Here is a 19,075-nt window from a genome sequence, read left to right on the forward strand (position 1 = left end):
CTAGAGCTGAAAATTTTAAGTTTCCATTACAATTTCTATTTACATTTATTTAAATAAAATCCATTTAATCGTTTCTTGTAGTCTCTTGTAGTTTTTTCTTAAAATATGATGTAGTTTAGAAAAATAAAGGGTGGAATGATTGCGATTTTGTCACCGTTTCACTCCATCCCCCACGATTTCAACTTGGTGCAAGCCACAGTTCGAAATCAGAGCAGGAACTTCACAAGGATGGAAAGATATCTAAACATGATTCTGGAAAGATCTATGCCAACACAAATAGGCTTATTTCACTAGACTAGTTAAAACTGAACTAGACTATTCATATAAAGCCATTTGAGGCAGAGGCGGACATTTTCGTTCTGAGACTTACAACATATCAGCGTTATTACGCTCACTCTAACGATATCATACCGATCATAGCTTGGATGCGTTAACTTATAACACAAGAATACTAACACAAAATACGACAACGCAATGCGTCATAAACATTTTACCCTCGATTTGGATGTATAAAGTATCTCATTTATAACATACGAATAAACACAAAAAACAAAAAGAGAGTTACTGATAGTTCTAAGTTGGACCTTGCAATTCTATAAAAAAAGCCCGTTATCACTTTACTAGGGAAAATGGACACAAGCATTTCAGAAAGGTGTTGCTCCATCAAGAAGTTGGGGGGAAAAGGAGTTGATGTTGAGTTTTGTTGTAATACGTAGAATTAGTGACATCTAACGCGTATCATACGCCTGTAATAGGGACAATATTCGGTAAGTCCACTTAAGGTAGGTCATAATGAGTAGCGTCTAATATTCAGGGTTACACAACTAAAAAAATTGTCTTTTGCCGAGTTGTTAAGGAGATCATTGCAGTTGCTCACTAACTTTGCTTAGCTTGAGGATCTTCATCAATGATTTCATCAATGCAGACCACCAAAGCAAAAACTTCAGCCTGGAATATAGTTGTATGTTGACCTAAGCTATAAGATTTATTATAGTTACATGTTTGCTCAAAGACTCCTGATCCAGTACCATGATCAGTTAACCATTAAGTAAGATCCATCAGTAAACCATATTAAGTTTTCATTGATATTTTTGACTTTATGTTCTCTAGATGGTATAATTGTGTTAATCTTGTCAGTGAAGATTAGTTCTGGTGTCATCATTATCTGAGTTCACCATAAAGATGGATCCCTCAAGTATAGTCCCAGTAGTGTTTGTGTAGCTATTCAATACATAATTCGGCCTCCAAGTATTGTTTGCTTTGAGTCTCAGGATGGTCATAAAGAATACCGCCAAAATGTATAATTTCAGGGGGAAGAGACCTGTAATAGCGTCTAATGAAGCTGTTTCTGTACTATTGAAGCTCCTGTTATATTAAGAAGCGATTGTTTTTGTAAGGTAGTGAGAGTGGTCACTCAAGATTTCAAAGCGGTTTCCGCCACCAAAATACTGAATTATAAGTAACTGCCGGTCGTGTGGTGTGTATAACCAACGGATTACCTTTACTTTCAATCTCCAGGTTTTACGGACAATCTGTCTGCAGTTTCAGAAAACGCTTAGCTCTGTTGGTTATAATTTCAAATCCAGGGTTACCACCAGATAATTAACCTCAGTGGTCCTTTTCAGTATCTCTCCAAATAATTTCAGCACTCAGTCCAGTAAACTTACTCTTATTTCCAAAGTATACCAATTTAGATTTGGAAGGGATCAGGAGAGGTTTTTTTTTCAGACATCAGTTCTCTATGGAATGAAGGGCATATAGCATCTGATCAGCAACAGTGTTGGAATATTTTCCCCCAGTCACTATTAAAATATCGTCTGTGAAACACTAGACCCAGATTCTTGGAAAAGTCACCCTTGAGTATATCCTCTTGTTTATTACTTGCTCCCAGGGCTTATTCTCCGAAATCCAGATGAGATTATTAAGGAGAACTAAAAAGGCTTATAAATGCATATTATACACCTCTATTTTAATTTATTTTTAATAATTAAATAGATATTTATAGTAAAATACATACTAAATATGATATGTTATTTATGTTTCAGAAATGTGACACCTCTATAGATAAAATTGAAGTCAAATTGTGGCGATCTCTTCAGGGACACGGAGGGAATGTGATATGTGTTAGATTCTCTCAAATAGTAAGCGAATTCGTCTGTTCAACTGCCACTGACAGACAAGCGAGAATTTGGTCTGTATACAGTGCCAATTGTCTTTATGTCCTAGATCATGATTCCATAGTTACATCTTGCTGTTTTAACGAAGATTGTTCTCTACTTGCGACCGGCTGTCTGGACAAGACATTATGGTTATGGAAATTGCCACAACATTTAGTAAGTTACTTTTGTCTTATTTATGTATTATATTAATATCTTACGGGGAACGGAGCAAAATGCAAAATTTTGACGCAAAAATGTTGTCAAAATTTTCAATGTGTTTTAAATGTATTCATTTTTTCGAATTCTGAGAAATCTAATAAGTATTTTTGAAACATTTAAACGCCGAATGAAAGACTGCTTTATTACCGAGGGCCGAAAGTATCTCAGAATAAATAAAAAGTATCGATTGAATAAAATATCTGCAATTAAAAATCACACTAAATTTTCTCTTTTATTTTCACTCCTGTAGCTTATTAAAATAAATATTATCGAAGCTTTCAGGGACTTTAGGCCCTCGGTAATAATGTAATCTTTCATTCAGCGTTTAAATTTTTCAAAAATATTTATTATTTTTCTCAGGATTCGAAAAAATTGAACACATTTAAAACACATTGAAAATTTTGACATGCGTCAAAATTTTGCATTTTGTTCCGATTCCCTCAATGAAAGATATCGTTACATCTATGGAAAACCTGGATTTAGGTTGTGACCATAATTTGCCTTTCTGCGTATAGTCTGGGCAGATTATCGAAAAATAGGCCATTTTTGGGAAAAGTTTACCAGCAATTTTATTGCTGGAAGCAAATCTTATGATTGTATATATTAATAATATACAGTCGGAAAAATGAAAGAATACCCATGAACGAACATAGAAAACATGCTGTATTTTCCTGTCACTGTGTCACAATGAAAATTGTCCAGTGCAATAGTCCAGGAACTGAAGCTTTTCACCTCGCAATTTTTACAGAATGGGTCGATTTGCTTGAAAATTTAAAGATAAGTAGTGGATGGTCCAAGGATCAAAATCTATATGATGGCAAAAGGCGCTTTTACCATGGGGGTGGTTGCCACCCCATCTAGGGGGTGAAAATTTTTTATTACATTTTGACCTCAAAAGTTAATAAAAACATTCATTTTAAGCAAAAAATGTTCTATACATTTTTTTGATAGAATTAATAGTTTTCGATTTATTCGCTATCGAAAGTGTTAGTTTTATATCGAAAAAATCAATGTTTTTCGATATTATACTCATTTAAGATTCACTCAATTTTTGTCGTAAAAAAAAGTTTTTAAACCAAATTCTCAAGAATTAAATAACCTACAATTTCATATTTAAACATTTTTTCGTATCTCTGATGCTAATCTTTCTATTCTGAAGAAAATGGCGTTTTTTACAAAACTACAAAAATTCGTTATTCGTTGTTAACTCCAGTTTTTTAAAAACTAATCATTATAAGCCAGTCAAACTTCTGAAATATATTAATAATGCATAAATAAAGAAGAATAGATAAGGCCAATGACTAAAAACATCGCTAACTTACATTATTATGCTTCCAATTGGAATTCTCCTTTTTTTTTCAAAAAAATATATTGATTTTTTAACCGTAGCTTTTTTATTTTTTATCCTAGAAAGTTTGTTAAAAAAGAATTTTGTAGGTTTTTATAAGCTCTATAAGGATATTAATAATAAATCCTTTTAAAGTACTCAGTCGCAAAAAGAGGTGACTTTGAAAAGGTTGGTAAAGGTGGTTTTTGCATGTTATTATAATTTTTAACTGTCAATAGCTCACTCAATTTTTACCGCGAAAAAAAATTTTTTACACCGTTTTCTTGGAAATTAAATAATATACAATTTTTTATTAATATCTTTTCGTATCTCTGATGATAATCTTTCTATTATGAAGGAAAGGGCATTTTTTGCCAAACTACAGAAAATCGTTATTCGCTTTTAACTCCATTTTTTTAAAAACTAATTATTATAAGCCGGTCAAACCTCTTGAACCTATTAATAATACATAAATAAAGAAGACCAAATAAGGTCAATGACTAATTTTAATTAGGGTGGTGAGTAGGGTGAAGTTTCCGATCACTTTTTCGCTGAAAAAAATATGGACTGACATTCTTTTTATTATAAGTCACTTAATTTTTGAGCTAGAGACTACTTTTTTATTTCAGGAGATAGATATTTCTAAATACTTCAAATTAGTTTAAACAAGTTATCCTCGAAAAATGCATAGTTTTCTCGTCTTTTGACTTTGAAAATACAATATTTAGCATTTGACGAGGAAGAGCTAACATATAATAAAGTATAGCTCGATTACTATTGGTCTTAAAGAAAATTAAAAAAAAACCGTTTTGTTTATTTTTTAAAGGTACATTTTTGTTAAGCAAAGTTCTTTTGATAAAACGAAAACTTTTTGAGTTATTAGCAGAAAACTGACTAAAAACATTGATTTTTCGCTATAAAACTAAGACTTTCGGTAGCGAATAAATCGAAAACTATTAATTTTATCAAAAAAATGTATAAAACGTTTTTTGCTTAGAATTAATGTTTTTAACAACTTTGGCGGTCAAAATAAAATAAAAACTTTCCACCCCCGACATGGGGTGGCAACCACCCCTAAGGTTAAAGCGCCTTTCGGCCTTATATAGATTTTGATCCTTGGACTATCCACTACTTATTCTCAAATTTTCAAGCAAATCGATCCATTCTGTAAAAATTGCGAGGTTTTGTCCTATTTTAAGCTTCATTACTTGGACTACAAGTACATCTAACAATAATTATTACATGTACTTGCTCTGGCCAATTTTTTGTGTGACACGGTGACAGGAAAATACAGCGTGTTTTTTGTGTTCGTTCATGGGTATTATTTCATTTTTCCTGCTGTAGGTATGCAAAGACCGCAGATAGTGTGCTACTTTTTTTAAATCGTGTTTTTTTCAATTTTTGCTCTATAACTCCAAAGACTTTAACTGTATACAAAATACAAAATACTACTACATATTATAAATATTATTATTATTATTATAAATACCATTAAAAATAGTTTATTATAAAAATTCCACAGGAAGTAGCTTCAGAACAACATTAACTATGATTTTTGTATAAAAAGTCACTGTACCTATCTAATGTACTTAACAGAATTGAAACTGGACTACTTAAGCTGCCTCAGGAATTTTTTAAAATTATAAACCTTTTTTTGGCTTATAAACTTAAAAAAATAGAATATCTCGGGAAATATTTAATTTAATTAAATCTTGAAAACGGTATTGGAAAAAAAACGGCAAAACGTTTCTTTTAAAATAAAGTAGAAGAAAAATGTAGAGAATAAAGTTGTAAGGCTATAAACAATTTCTTTGACTTTTAATCGAATATAAGCTCTCATTAACATCGTAAAAAATTAATTGTTTTATATTAACTTTATTTCAGATGTTTCAATCCGCTGTTGCCGATAAAATCCAATCCAGGGCTAAACCAATAATTGACTGGACAACGGCTGATATTATTAAATGGTTAAAGAATATCGAAATGCATGGATTAATTCCTGTAGCGGCAAATTGTTGCTTGGATGGTAGAAAACTGATCACCTCAACTGTCGATCAGATTTGTGCTTCACTGGACCTAGGTAATTTATTATTTTTGTGATTCGATTTTTCTTTTTTTATAAATATGCCGTGTATTTCTGCGTAGGCGTCCAGTTCATTGAATTATCAGGCAAATTAAGCAAGGTGGGATATTAAGCGGCCAAGATTAAATTGTTTTATTATTATTAGTTTATTAGCATTGTAAACCATTTCATAATTATGAATTGCCGTCCATTGGAGAATGTTATCTCCTAAGTCTAGACCACTCTTAACCTCTATGTTTTCTCCTAGCACCTATTAGCTGTTATAATAAAGTGTATCATTATTTCCTAATATATATGTAGTGCTAGTCAAAAGTCCCCTTCTCTCCTTGTATTTTTATATCTTTTGAACGGTTATACTTATAATAGTGAAATTTGGGGTGAGGAACTAAACCGATTTAGGCTTCTCACGAAGCATTGCACGAATTGAAGGCATGAATTACAGCAAGACCAAAATCATAACACATACAGATGAGGACATCACAATGAAGATATCACGTTATATATATCTGGGTCAAATTATAAAACTTAACAAGGAAAACCAAACAGCAGAAATCAAAAGACGAGTTAGACTGGCATGGGCGGCATTTGACAAACTAAGCTACATCCTTAAAAACAAAAGATATCCAAAATATCTTAAGACCAAAGTATACAATCAATGTGTACTCCCTGTTATTTAGGGTTCCTAAACTTGGACGTTTACAAAAGCAAACATGGACAAAATCATAAAAATGAAAAGAGCAATGGAAAGACAAATGTTGCACATAAGACTAATGGATAAAAAGAGAAACGAGTGATAAGAGTGAAAACCAAATTTAGGGATGTTAGGCAAGAAGTTGCAAAAATTGAAATGGAGATTTGCCAAACAACATTTTGTCAAGACAAAAAGAGGACCGATGGAACAAAACTCTTATAAATTGGAGACAGTGGGAATATAAACGAAGCAGACTAAAGCCCCCAATAAGATGGGTAGATGATATCAAGAAGCACGTGCTTAACATAACTGTAGCGACATACAGAGAAGAATGTAAAAGGATTGGGAAGGCCAATGTCTAAAGATGGACCGAAGAAGGCTAATTAGATAGATAGATAGGCTTCAAATAGTCATAACGTGTAACGTTAATGAAAGATACAGAACCACTTTGACCGATCGATCATTTTAAATGGAATCTTGTGACCTCGTTTGAAAAAAAATTGAAAATACCTATTAAATCAAACTAATTTTGTTTAGATTTAAGTTGATTTTGATAAATAAATTAAATAAGTACTATATTGTAGTTTCTCATTTAATTAATAAAGATTCACACGTCAGCCTACGGTTATTTATCTAAAAAGTTGACGGTTTTCAATTTGCTAGTTATTTTTACGTCAATGTTACGCTGAAGTCTTCTACTACACTTAGTAATTCATCTCTGTTATGATATTTCCATATTTATCCTTTAATTTTGTTATTTCCTTTTTGTCATTTGTTAATTTTCTCCTTAGAACTTTAAAGCTCTTGTTATCTTCAATTGTTTATTGGATTTTTTCACTTTTATGTGTTATTTTTGTATTCTTTTAATTATCTCTCCAAGTTTATGATGTTTTTTTTGCTTCTATTACTTTGCATTTTTCTCCTCTCTTCCATTAATGCTTATGTTTGGGACTTATTCTTTCGTTATGTGATTTCTTTTGGTAGTATATATCTTCTGGCTTTCTTCTATAGCTTCTATTATAATGCCATTGAGTACCCTTTCAGATACTTGCGTCTGACATTGGTGTCCGCCACCAGCAACAAAGCATTGTTTTAAATGAACGACTACAGACGAGCCACTTTGAGGGTCTGGCTGATTTTAGTGGCTCAACAAGTCAACAATACTTTGACTCAATCGGTGTCAGACACCAGTGTCTTAGTCAGAAAGGGTACTAAGGGTGTTAACATTTAAGTCTGTATTCCTACTGCTTTCGAGAATGCCGTTGATGTATTCTTCACCTGTTCTTCAGCCTTATCACTAACCTATATTATGTTGATTTCAGATGAAAGCGAGCAAGAGAAGTTCCAGAAAGAAATTCGTTGGTTGAAAAACAGAGAAATAAAATTAGAAGCAGCTAACACTCTGGACATTCCAGATGAATTTTTGTGTCCTATCACCCACGAAATAATGAGTGAGCCAGTCACTTGCAGCGACGGTTTTACGTATGAAAAAAATGCCATAACCGAGTGGTTTATGTCAGGAAAATTCACCAGCCCGATGACCAATGAAGTATTAAGAAATACAGATGTGACCAGGAATTTAAAATTACGGAATGAGATATATGAGTTCCTTGATATAAATGAAGGCGAAGGTGTTTAATTTTCAATTATTAAGTTAAGTTTTCTCTATTTTTAGGTTATAATATTATCGACACATTATTTACAATACAGCGTCTACAGCGGATCTGAAGAGTCATGTTGTTGTTTTTCCACTCCATTACTTAAAATTTTTTAACCAAGAGGTGCGTCGTCATCCCGGTCCTCTTCTTCCTTCCCTTTCCAGAGTATAACCAATCACATCAACTAATTTTTTCGTGTTTGTTACGTGTTGTGTCCATGATATTTTTTACATTCTTCGATAACATCACATCTCAAAGCTGTCAAGTCTTTTTTCAGTTGCGTCCGTAATTGTCCAGGCTTCAACTCCATATAAAACAGAAAATACGTAGCATCTCAATACTCTAGTTTTAATGTCTATTTCCAATTTTCCATTGCATAATACTGCTTTCATCTTATTGAAAGCGCTTCTGTCCGTCTCAATGTGTCCGTTCATTTCAAAGTTGTGATCCCATTGTTCATTTAGCTCACATCTTAAGTAATCGTATCTTTCTCTAAAGCTTTTCTTTTAATGTTGATTTAGTGGAGTTACTGAAGGTTTTCGATTTCGTTGAACCTCCATCGATTTTTATGAAAATTGGTGAGTAGTTAGAGGATACTTTAAGCAACAAAGGTGACATGATGCAAACTTGCGCTTTTACCTCGGGGTGGAAGCCACCCCTTCTCGGGGGGTGAAAATTGTTTTATCAAAAATAATACTACAAATCGATATAGGAACAAATTCTAAGCAAAATTTGTTATAAAAAGTTATTAATATAAATCAATGCAAATCAATTGAATTGCAAAGTTTAGAATTCCTTCCCTATCGTCTTTACTGCAGCATCCATATGACTTGCAAATTGTAGAAGTCTTGGAGGTGTATACATGGGGATGTACCAGTAAGTTTTCAATTTAAAAATCTTTTAGTAATTTTTGATATTTTTCAATATTAATTATTTGCTATTAGGATTGAAAGCTTGCTTCGTATTTTTACGGCCAGATGGCGCTAGCCACCCAATACCATCATTTTTGGCTGCAATATTTGGAAAAACATTTCGATGCGATTTGATTGGATTAAGGAGAACAGTGCCTACGTTCCTTCTGATGAAGCTCCAATAAGAGCAGAAAATTGCAGTTAAAGGGACTGGCTGCACTCCTTATTCTAATTAAAAAGTAAGATTGTTTTTCCTTCGTATTGCAGCCGAATATATAAAAATGGTACATACATTTTTATTTTATTTTCTTATTACTCAGTAGAGTAACTATGGTGCATCTTTCAGTTCCTAACCGGCTGCAGACGGGGGATTTGAATTGCAAAGTTTAGAATTCCTTCCCTATCGTCTTTACTGCAGCATCCATATGACTTGCAAATTGTAGAAGTCTTGGAGGTGTATACATGGGGATGTACCAGTAAGTTTTCAATTTAAAAATCTTTTAGTAATTTTTGATATTTTTCAATATTAATTATTTGCTATTAGGATTGAAAGCTTGCTTCGTATTTTTACGGCCAGATGGCGCTAGCCACCCAATACCATCATTTTTGGCTGCAATATTTGGAAAAACATTTCGATGCGATTTGATTGGATTAAGGAGAACAGTGCCTACGTTCCTTCTGATGAAGCTCCAATAAGAGCAGAAAATTGCAGTTAAAGGGACTGGCTGCACTCCTTATTCTAATTAAAAAGTAAGATTGTTTTTCCTTCGTATTGCAGCCGAATATATAAAAATGGTACACACATTTTTATTTTATTTTCTTATTACTCAGTAGAGTAACTATGGTGCATCTTTCAGTTCCTAACCGGCTGCAGACGGGGGATTTGAATTGCAAAGTTTAGAATTCCTTCCCTATCGTCTTTACTGCAGCATCCATATGACTTGCAAATTGTAGAAGTCTTGGAGGTGTATACATGGGGATGTACCAGTAAGTTTTCAATTTAAAAATCTTTTAGTAATTTTTGATATTTTTCAATATTAATTATTTGCTATTAGGATTGAAAGCTTGCTTCGTATTTTTACGGCCAGATGGCGCTAGCCACCCAATACCATCATTTTTGGCTGCAATATTTGGAAAAACATTTCGATGCGATTTGATTGGATTAAGGAGAACAGTGCCTACGTTCCTTCTGATGAAGCTCCAATAAGAGCAGAAAATTGCAGTTAAAGGGACTGGCTGCACTCCTTATTCTAATTAAAAAGTAAGATTGTTTTTCCTTCGTATTGCAGCCGAATATATAAAAATGGTACACACATTTTTATTTTATTTTCTTATTACTCAGTAGAGTAACTATGGTGCATCTTTCAGTTCCTAACCGGCTGCAGACGGGGGATTTGAATTGCAAAGTTTAGAATTCCTTCCCTATCGTCTTTACTGCAGCATCCATATGACTTGCAAATTGTAGAAGTCTTGGAGGTGTATACATGGGGATGTACCAGTAAGTTTTCAATTTAAAAATCTTTTAGTAATTTTTGATATTTTTCAATATTAATTATTTGCTATTAGGATTGAAAGCTTGCTTCGTATTTTTACGGCCAGATGGCGCTAGCCACCCAATACCATCATTTTTGGCTGCAATATTTGGAAAAACATTTCGATGCGATTTGATTGGATTAAGGAGAACAGTGCCTACGTTCCTTCTGATGAAGCTCCAATAAGAGCAGAAAATTGCAGTTAAAGGGACTGGCTGCACTCCTTATTCTAATTAAAAAGTAAGATTGTTTTTCCTTCGTATTGCAGCCGAATATATAAAAATGGTACACACATTTTTATTTTATTTCCTTATTACTCAGTAGAGTAACTATGGTGCATCTTTCAGTTCCTAACCGGCTGCAGACGGGGGATTTGAATTGCAAAGTTTAGAATTCCTTCCCTATCGTCTTTACTGCAGCATCCATATGACTTGCAAATTGTAGAAGTCTTGGAGGTGTATACATGGGGATGTACCAGTAAGTTTTCAATTTAAAAATCTTTTAGTAATTTTTGATATTTTTCAATATTAATTATTTGCTATTAGGATTGAAAGCTTGCTTCGTATTTTTACGGCCAGATGGCGCTAGCCACCCAATACCATCATTTTTGGCTGCAATATTTGGAAAAACATTTCGATGCGATTTGATTGGATTAAGGAGAACAGTGCCTACGTTCCTTCTGATGAAGCTCCAATAAGAGCAGAAAATTGCAGTTAAAGGGACTGGCTGCACTCCTTATTCTAATTAAAAAGTAAGATTGTTTTTCCTTCGTATTGCAGCCGAATATATAAAAATGGTACACACATTTTTATTTTATTTTCTTATTACTCAGTAGAGTAACTATGGTGCATCTTTCAGTTCCTAACCGGCTGCAGACGGGGGATTTGAATTGCAAAGTTTAGAATTCCTTCCCTATCGTCTTTACTGCAGCATCCATATGACTTGCAAATTGTAGAAGTCTTGGAGGTGTATACATGGGGATGTACCAGTAAGTTTTCAATTTAAAAATCTTTTAGTAATTTTTGATATTTTTCAATATTAATTATTTGCTATTAGGATTGAAAGCTTGCTTCGTATATAAATCAATGCTTTTCGAGTTATTGAGGATCAAAGATTTTATTTTTTCGTAAAAAATGCATGTTTTAAAGCTGTTTTTCACGTATAACTCAAAAACTGTATTCTTTTACAGAAAAGTTGTTATTACCAAAATTAAAGATAACAAAAACTTGAATACGCTCCTCGCCTAAAGAACTAAACTAATGTTAATTCAAAGTGAGTTATGGGTAATTGAATGTAATTTTTTTTTTCGACGAGTACTCAAATCTAAGTATTTAAGCTTAAGTAACGGGAAAACGATGCATTTTATAAAATACACCTGCTTAGTACTTGTACAAGCACTTCAGATTACTTATCAAATTAGCTCCAGAAGAAGTTAAAAGCATTAAAATTACGCAAGTTATGTTGAAAATAAGAGAACTCTTTCGAATTTTTAAGGAAAAGTGAAAAATAAAACATAGGTACGCCATTTCCATAAAAATTAAAATGTATAGTAATCCTTAAAATAATTTCTTTATATTAGCATAAGTAATGATTACAACAATTTTGACCGGTTTAGAATGCAAATTTTTGATAAAAATATACATATACTTACCTAATTTAAAAAAATCAGAGTTTTTAAAATTATCGTAATTTATATTTTCTTTTGATAATAACTCCAAAAATATACTGTGATGTATAACAAAATTTTAGTTTTTCCGTTTCAAATATTTTAACTTTTTTTTATTTCTGTAGGTTATAAAATAACGGAGATATAAACGTTTAAAACTTAAATTTAGATGGGCGAACCATGTAACGGGGCCATTTAACCTGTTATTTTAAAAAAAGTAAGGGGTTTAAAAGATTAAATTCAACATCTTTTAATAGCCCTTAGATCCTTAGAATTAACTTCCAAATGGTTTTTAGAAGAACCTGATCCTAAAAATGAGCAGAGTTATTTTAAAAAAACAATATCACTTTTTGGAAAAACTTTAAAAGATAAATTTTGAAAAAATTTTAAAAGATAAATTTTGAAAAATTTTTGGAACATAAATTTTGATGGTATCAATTTGTTCATTTGATGGATATTTCTAAGTACTTTTACACATGTTTAATAGGTTTATGTTATAAAATGCATCATTTTCCAGTTATTTAAGCTTGAATACTTAGATTTGGATACTCGCCGAAAAAATATACATTCAATAACCTATAACTCAGTTTCAGTTAACATTAAAAGGTAAGGGATTTATGTAGTTTTTTATTAACTTCAATTTTGGTAATAACAACTTTTTTGTAAAAACTTATAGTTTTTGAGTTATCTATGAAAAATCGGTTAAAAACATGCATTTTTCTCACGAATAATTAAATTCTTTGATCTTTAATAACTCAAAAAGTTTTGATTTATTTTTATATCTTTATATAACAAATTTTGGTTAGAATTTGTTTCTTTATTGAATTATGGGATCATTTTTAATAAAATATTTTCATTCCGAGAAGGAGTGTCACCCACCCCCAGGATAAAAGCGCAAGTTGGCACCATGTCACCTTTGTTCCTTGAGATATCCTCTAACTACACACCAATTTTCATGCAAATCGATGGAGGTTGAACGAAATCAGAGGTAATAGCTCTTATCCGCCTTCAGTGACTGCAATAATTGTTTCGTCTTCAGTACTGACAATCATATTTTTTTTATGTTCTGGGCCATTCCCTATCTCTCGCAGAACTGCGTAGTGCTGTCAATCAACATTTTTGAAGCTCTTCTGTGCTGTCCGCAGTAAGGGTTATTGCATCATCTGCATAAATATCTGAGATTATTCACCAGTGTTCCGTTCAGTGGTATGTCTTAAATCAGCGGTTCTCAATCTGTGGTACATGTACCACTGGTGGTACATTTCATTTTTTGAGGTGGTACACAAAACGCAAAACAGCCGAAATCAGCACCACTATTACAGTTAGTTAGATCACCTAGTTAGATATGTATTTGAGTTAGGTGGTACAAGAAATAATAAAAAGTATTTGGTGGTACATGACACAAAAAGATTGAGAACCGCTGTCTTAAATGATAAAATATCTTCTAGTGCCTTTTTTAAACATATCTTCTGAGCATATTAAAAAGTAGATGGTATAGTACACCTCCTTGTCGTACTCCTCTTCTTATGGGTATCTCTTTATGGTCTACTCGTATTATGGCTTTTACGTCCGAAAAAACCGCTATAACCGAGTGGTTTATGTCTGATAATCAATGAAGTATTAAGCAATACAGATGTGACCAGCAATATAAAATTACGAAATGAAATCTTACTCAAAAAGGACCCCTTTTAATAAATTTGCATGTTGCCAGGACCAAAAGTTGGTCAAAAATCTTTTAAACGTTTTTTTTTTGTTTTTTTCCTAAAATTATTTTTTTTGCATGGAACAAATTTTTTTAGGTTCTTTGGATCATTCCAAACAGAAAAAGTCTTTAGTGACTTTTCTTTAAAGTTGATAGTTTTTGACATATAAGCGATTAAAAATTGAAAAATTGTGAAATCGGCCATTTTTAACCCTCATAAACTATGTGAAAAACTAAAAATTTGAATGTTGCCAAGGTAGGTAGATATCCTTTAAACATCGATTGATGAAATTCCCAAGAGTTTTTTGCAATACAATATCAAAAATCTCTTTGTTTTTTAATTGCCAATCAAGCGTGCGCGACACTATTTTCCACCGTTGCATGTGTATACAGTATGGTGAAAATGAAGGGAATAAATTCGTTATTTCGTAATAGACCAGGGCGCATCTGTAAAAATATTAGAAATATTAGTACATTTGGACGTTGAGAGGTGACTCAAATTGTTTTGCAGAAATTGCTTAAAAATAACTCAGATAATAATTTTTGAGTTATCCTCCCTCTCAAAAAGGTCCGGAACATTGTTTAAATAATCAAAATGTCAAAAAATTAAGGAAAAATTCGATTTTTTTCTTCGTTTTTTGATAATAACTTTAAAAGTATTCATTTCCGAGAAAAGTTGCACTAACATAAAAGTTGCGTAATTAAATTTCCTACAATATAGAATTGGTTAAAAATTTAAAAAATACTCACCCTTGTTGTAAAATAGCAATAATTGCGAGAAAACCATACAAAAACAAGTATTGGCATTTTACGTTTTTCAAGCATTTATGCTAAACCTAGGACCTTCATATTTCACATAGAAAAACTTTATGATACAGTAAAACAGTACTGTATATTTCATTAAGATCGGTTCAATAGATTTTGCAACGTAAATTTTCATTTAAAAAAAAATTCATTTATTTAAAATGTTACAGGAACGAACGAAAATAAAGCAGAGAGCAAGTTGAAATTTTTCTTGCGTATAGAAGTGTACTGTATCTTTCATTTGCAATTTGCAAAATTAAAATCAATTAACCACCACGGCGTCAAGAATTTTTTTAAATAAACATTAATTATTGGCGCTACGCGCAGGACAGCGGATAGTTTGCTCTGATTGGGCATTCCAATGACCTTTGATAATGATTGATACATTTTAATTTTTATTATATTTTGATATAAATAAATATATTTGTTTATTGCAAAATAAAAACACATACTCTATCTTTTGAAATAACACTTTTTTTAGCAAAAACTTTCTTTGTTCATATATTTTAACTTAGAGAATAAAAGTTTAATATTTTTAAACATATCCAATTGTTTAAACAATATTTCACAAACAATAATAAAATTGGTTTTGATTTTTGTGGAATTAAAATATTAAAATACAACAAAATATAGAGTAAGAAAATAATATATTAGATAAATATTGGAAAAAATTTTGGTGGAAATCAACGTGAATCGAACACCGCTGTCCTGCGCGTAGCCTCAAAAATTAATGTTTATTTAAAAAATATCCTGACGCCGTGGTAATTAATTGATTTTAATTTTGCAAATTGCAAATAAAAGGTACAGTATACTTCTATAAGCAAAAAAAATTCAACTTGCTACCTGCTTTATTTTCAGTCCTGCAACATTAAAAAAAAAAATGAATTTTTTTTGCGAAAGCTGGATTTTGCAAAATCTACTAAACCGATCTTAATGAAATTTACAGTGTTATTTTACTATATCATAAAGTTTTTTTGGGTAAAATATGAAGGTACTAAGTGTAGCGTAAATGATTGAAAAACGTAAAATGCGAATACTTGTTTTTGTATGGTTTTTTTCGCAATTATTGCTATTTTGTAAGAAGGGTGACTATTTTTTAAATTTTTAACCAATTCTGTATTGTAGGAAATTTAATTACGCAACTTTTAGTTCAGTACAGCTTTTCTCAGAAATGAAAAGTTTTAAAGTTATAATCAAAAAAACTATAAAAAAATCGAATTTTTCCTTCATATTTTGACATTTTGATTATTTAAACAATGTTCCGGACCATTTTGAATGGGAGGATAACTCAAATATTATTATTTGAGTTATTTTCAAGCAATTTTTGTAAAAAAATTTGAGTCACCTCTCAACGTCCACCTCAAAATCGATGCGCCCTGGACTATAAACCGGTGACTCTAAGGAAAAATCCCAAAACAGGTCGGTTTTTATTTTTAAGTTATGATATTGTGACATATTTGGTATACTAGTGACGTCATCCATCTGGGCGTGATGACGTAATCGATGATTTTTTTAAATGAGAATATGGGTCGTGTGATGGCTCATTTGAAAGGTTATTTAATTCTCTATTCAGTAATATAAACATGTACATAATTATTTATACAGGGTGTCCAAAAAATTTTTATTAAATTAAATAATGTGGCAAATTGAGAAAAAAAATTAAATTATTGGACATCTCGTATAAATAATATGTAAATGTTTATATTACTGAATAAAGAATTGAAGAACCTTTCAAACGAGCTAGCATAGGACCCCTATTCTCTTTAAAAAAAAATCATCGATTAGCTCATCACGCCCAGATTGATGACGTCACTAGTATACCAAATATTTCACAATATCATAACTTAAAAATAAAAACCGACCTGTTTTGGGATTTTTCATAGTTTTTGAGGTTAAAAATGGCCGATTTCACAATTTTTCAATTTTTAATCGCTTTTATGTCAAAAACTATCAACTTTAGAGAAAAGTCACTAAAGACCTTTTCTGTTTAGAATTATCCAAAAAACCTAAAAAAATTTTGTTCCATGCAAAAAAATAATTTTAGGAAAAAAACAAAAAAAAAACGTTTAAAAAATTTTTGACCAACTTTTGGTCCTGGCAACATGCAAATTTGTTAAAAGGGGTCATTTTTGAGTAAGATTGAGCAAAAAATGCGAATTAGAATATTTTTCCTAGCGGATGCGCAGTGGCTTTCTGGACTAAAATGAGTTTCTTGATATGAATGAAAGCGAATATGTTTACATAATTTTTAATTTTTAGTTAAGTTTTCTGTACTTTTAGGTTATAATATTATTATAGTATAGACACATTTTTTATAATAATATTTTTTGCACGATTGATCATTTTTGACTGTTTACCGTGACAGATTTTACGTCAGTAGGTGACATTTACTAGCAAATCGACGGTAAGTAATCCAACTCGACGGTAAGTACTCCAACTCGACGGTAAGTAATTCACTTACCGTCTAGTTAAAAAATCTCTTAATTTTAATTTATTTTTTGAAAGAATAAAGAAAACTAACGAATTATTTATTAATATTGAAACTTATGGTACAATCTGTTAATTTTTCTCTTCAAATACGCGATCAAAGTTGAAAACTTGGAAATATCAATGCCATCATAAAGAAAAACGGTGGATTTAATCATTGAATATTCTGCCCAGAGGTTTCCAGGAGCTTTCAACTGCATATGTCTTTGAACGAAATATGCCAATAGAGTCTTTTCTTCGATTCTTAAATTCTTGCCTTCGCACCATTTTTTAAAACTTTGGTAGGTATTTTGATAACGGATTTTGGATTTTTCGGGAATAATTGCGGAACACCCTTCTTCCCAAGCCCGTTCAATTTCTTTAAATTCACTTTCGCTGATATTTTAATTTATAATAATCAAAATTGTACTTAAAATTATTGACAACTAAATAAAAACTCAATTCTCCATTGTTGTTATGCACCCTAGTTACTACCTAACAACCAAAGTATCTATCTTGACAAAATGAATGAAACTAGTCAATATGACGAAAATGTTTAATTTTATAATTTATAATGGTATCAATCGTGCAAAAAACGTTATAAGCATGTCGAACGTTAAGGGTAACCGATCGCAGACAATAAACAATTGTCTTCGATCGGTATAAAACCCTTACCGTTCTCCATACTTAATATACTATTACAGACGGGCAGAGTAAGAAAGTACATATCAGCGTAGTCTATTTTTATTATCTATGTCTATTGGAAGGGCACAGTGTTTTTGTTTCTAAATATATATACAAACTAATTTAGGACTTGAGGTAGATGTATCTCTAAATGTTGACCAAATAAGTTAACATATTACTCTGCCTAGTTTTTAATGAAACGAAAATATAAAATTTATTAATTTACATAGATTGTCAATAACATACAAACATTTTACACATCTAGTCATTACATAAGTTAAGTGAGACAATAAAAATAACTATTTTGACCAAAGTATTAAAAAGGACTTGGTGTGGTATGTGCACATAACTAATTAACTTTCTTGTATGATATGATGAAATGGCAACTAATTCTTATGAAAATTTTTCTTACTGAAAATACTTTAATGGAATTTTTAAATAAAATATAAGGAACTATTAGGTTTTTATTTATTTACCTAAGCTAAAAATTATAACATAATCATAGACGGTTGCGTTTCGATTCAATTAGAGTCTCTTACCATCATTTGACACGTGTTTCTAGGTCTACCCGTCATCAAAGAGGCTTGTAAGAAGACTGAACTGAATCAAAACGCAGCTACTGGTTGGCAACTTTGTTTCATTTTTTAATGTGTTTGCGTGTGTTTTATTCTTTAATTTTTTTAATTCTTAGTATGGTTTTAATAAAAATTTTTGGAAAGTACATTGATTTCGTTGAAATCATACAGGTAATAGAAATATAACTTCTTACGGGCGTACAAAATAGACACACTTTCTTTTTTTTATATTAGTTTTACTCCTAACTGAGTATCGGGACCAAGTTTTCGTTGGAATTTGGCCATGATGAATAGGCAGGTAGTAAGGTGCAATTTTTAGACTTCCTCTTGTCTTCTTTTATTTATCATTCGCTTGGTTTGCAAATAATAGTAACCACGAATAAGCGTAACCAGAAGGTCTTATTAGAGGTTTTGTTTTTCTGGAAATAAAACTTCGAATTATTATATTTTTATATTTCTTTACCATTATGTTGTACGAGCAATAAGCGCGACAGCTTGCTTCGTTGCTTCTTAGTTTCTTGACTAGGCTCTGGCTTCAATCTGTTTGCCATTTGCTACATTTTTCCAAGAAAAGTAGTATTCCAAGATAGTAGAGTAC

At 31.5% G+C, this 19,075-nt stretch overlaps 1 protein-coding gene across 2 annotated transcripts in view; it reads left to right on the forward strand.

The window, feature by feature from the left end:
• The window catches only part of LOC126890402 (WD repeat, SAM and U-box domain-containing protein 1-like), a 205,759-nt gene extending 187,401 nt beyond the window's left edge, over positions 1-18,358 (forward strand). For both annotated transcript variants that reach the window (XM_050659298.1, XM_050659299.1), the window contains exons 11-13: positions 2,046-2,333; positions 5,590-5,785; positions 7,802-18,358. In XM_050659298.1, coding sequence (XP_050515255.1) covers positions 2,046-2,333; positions 5,590-5,785; positions 7,802-8,118 — 801 coding nt within the window. In that variant the 3' untranslated portion in view covers positions 8,119-18,358. The remainder of the gene's footprint in view (positions 1-2,045; positions 2,334-5,589; positions 5,786-7,801) is intronic.
• Positions 18,359-19,075: the final 717 nt, after the last annotated feature.

This window comes from Diabrotica virgifera, chromosome 8, assembly GCF_917563875.1.
Source record: "Diabrotica virgifera virgifera chromosome 8, PGI_DIABVI_V3a".
NCBI lineage: Eukaryota > Metazoa > Arthropoda > Insecta > Coleoptera > Chrysomelidae > Diabrotica > Diabrotica virgifera.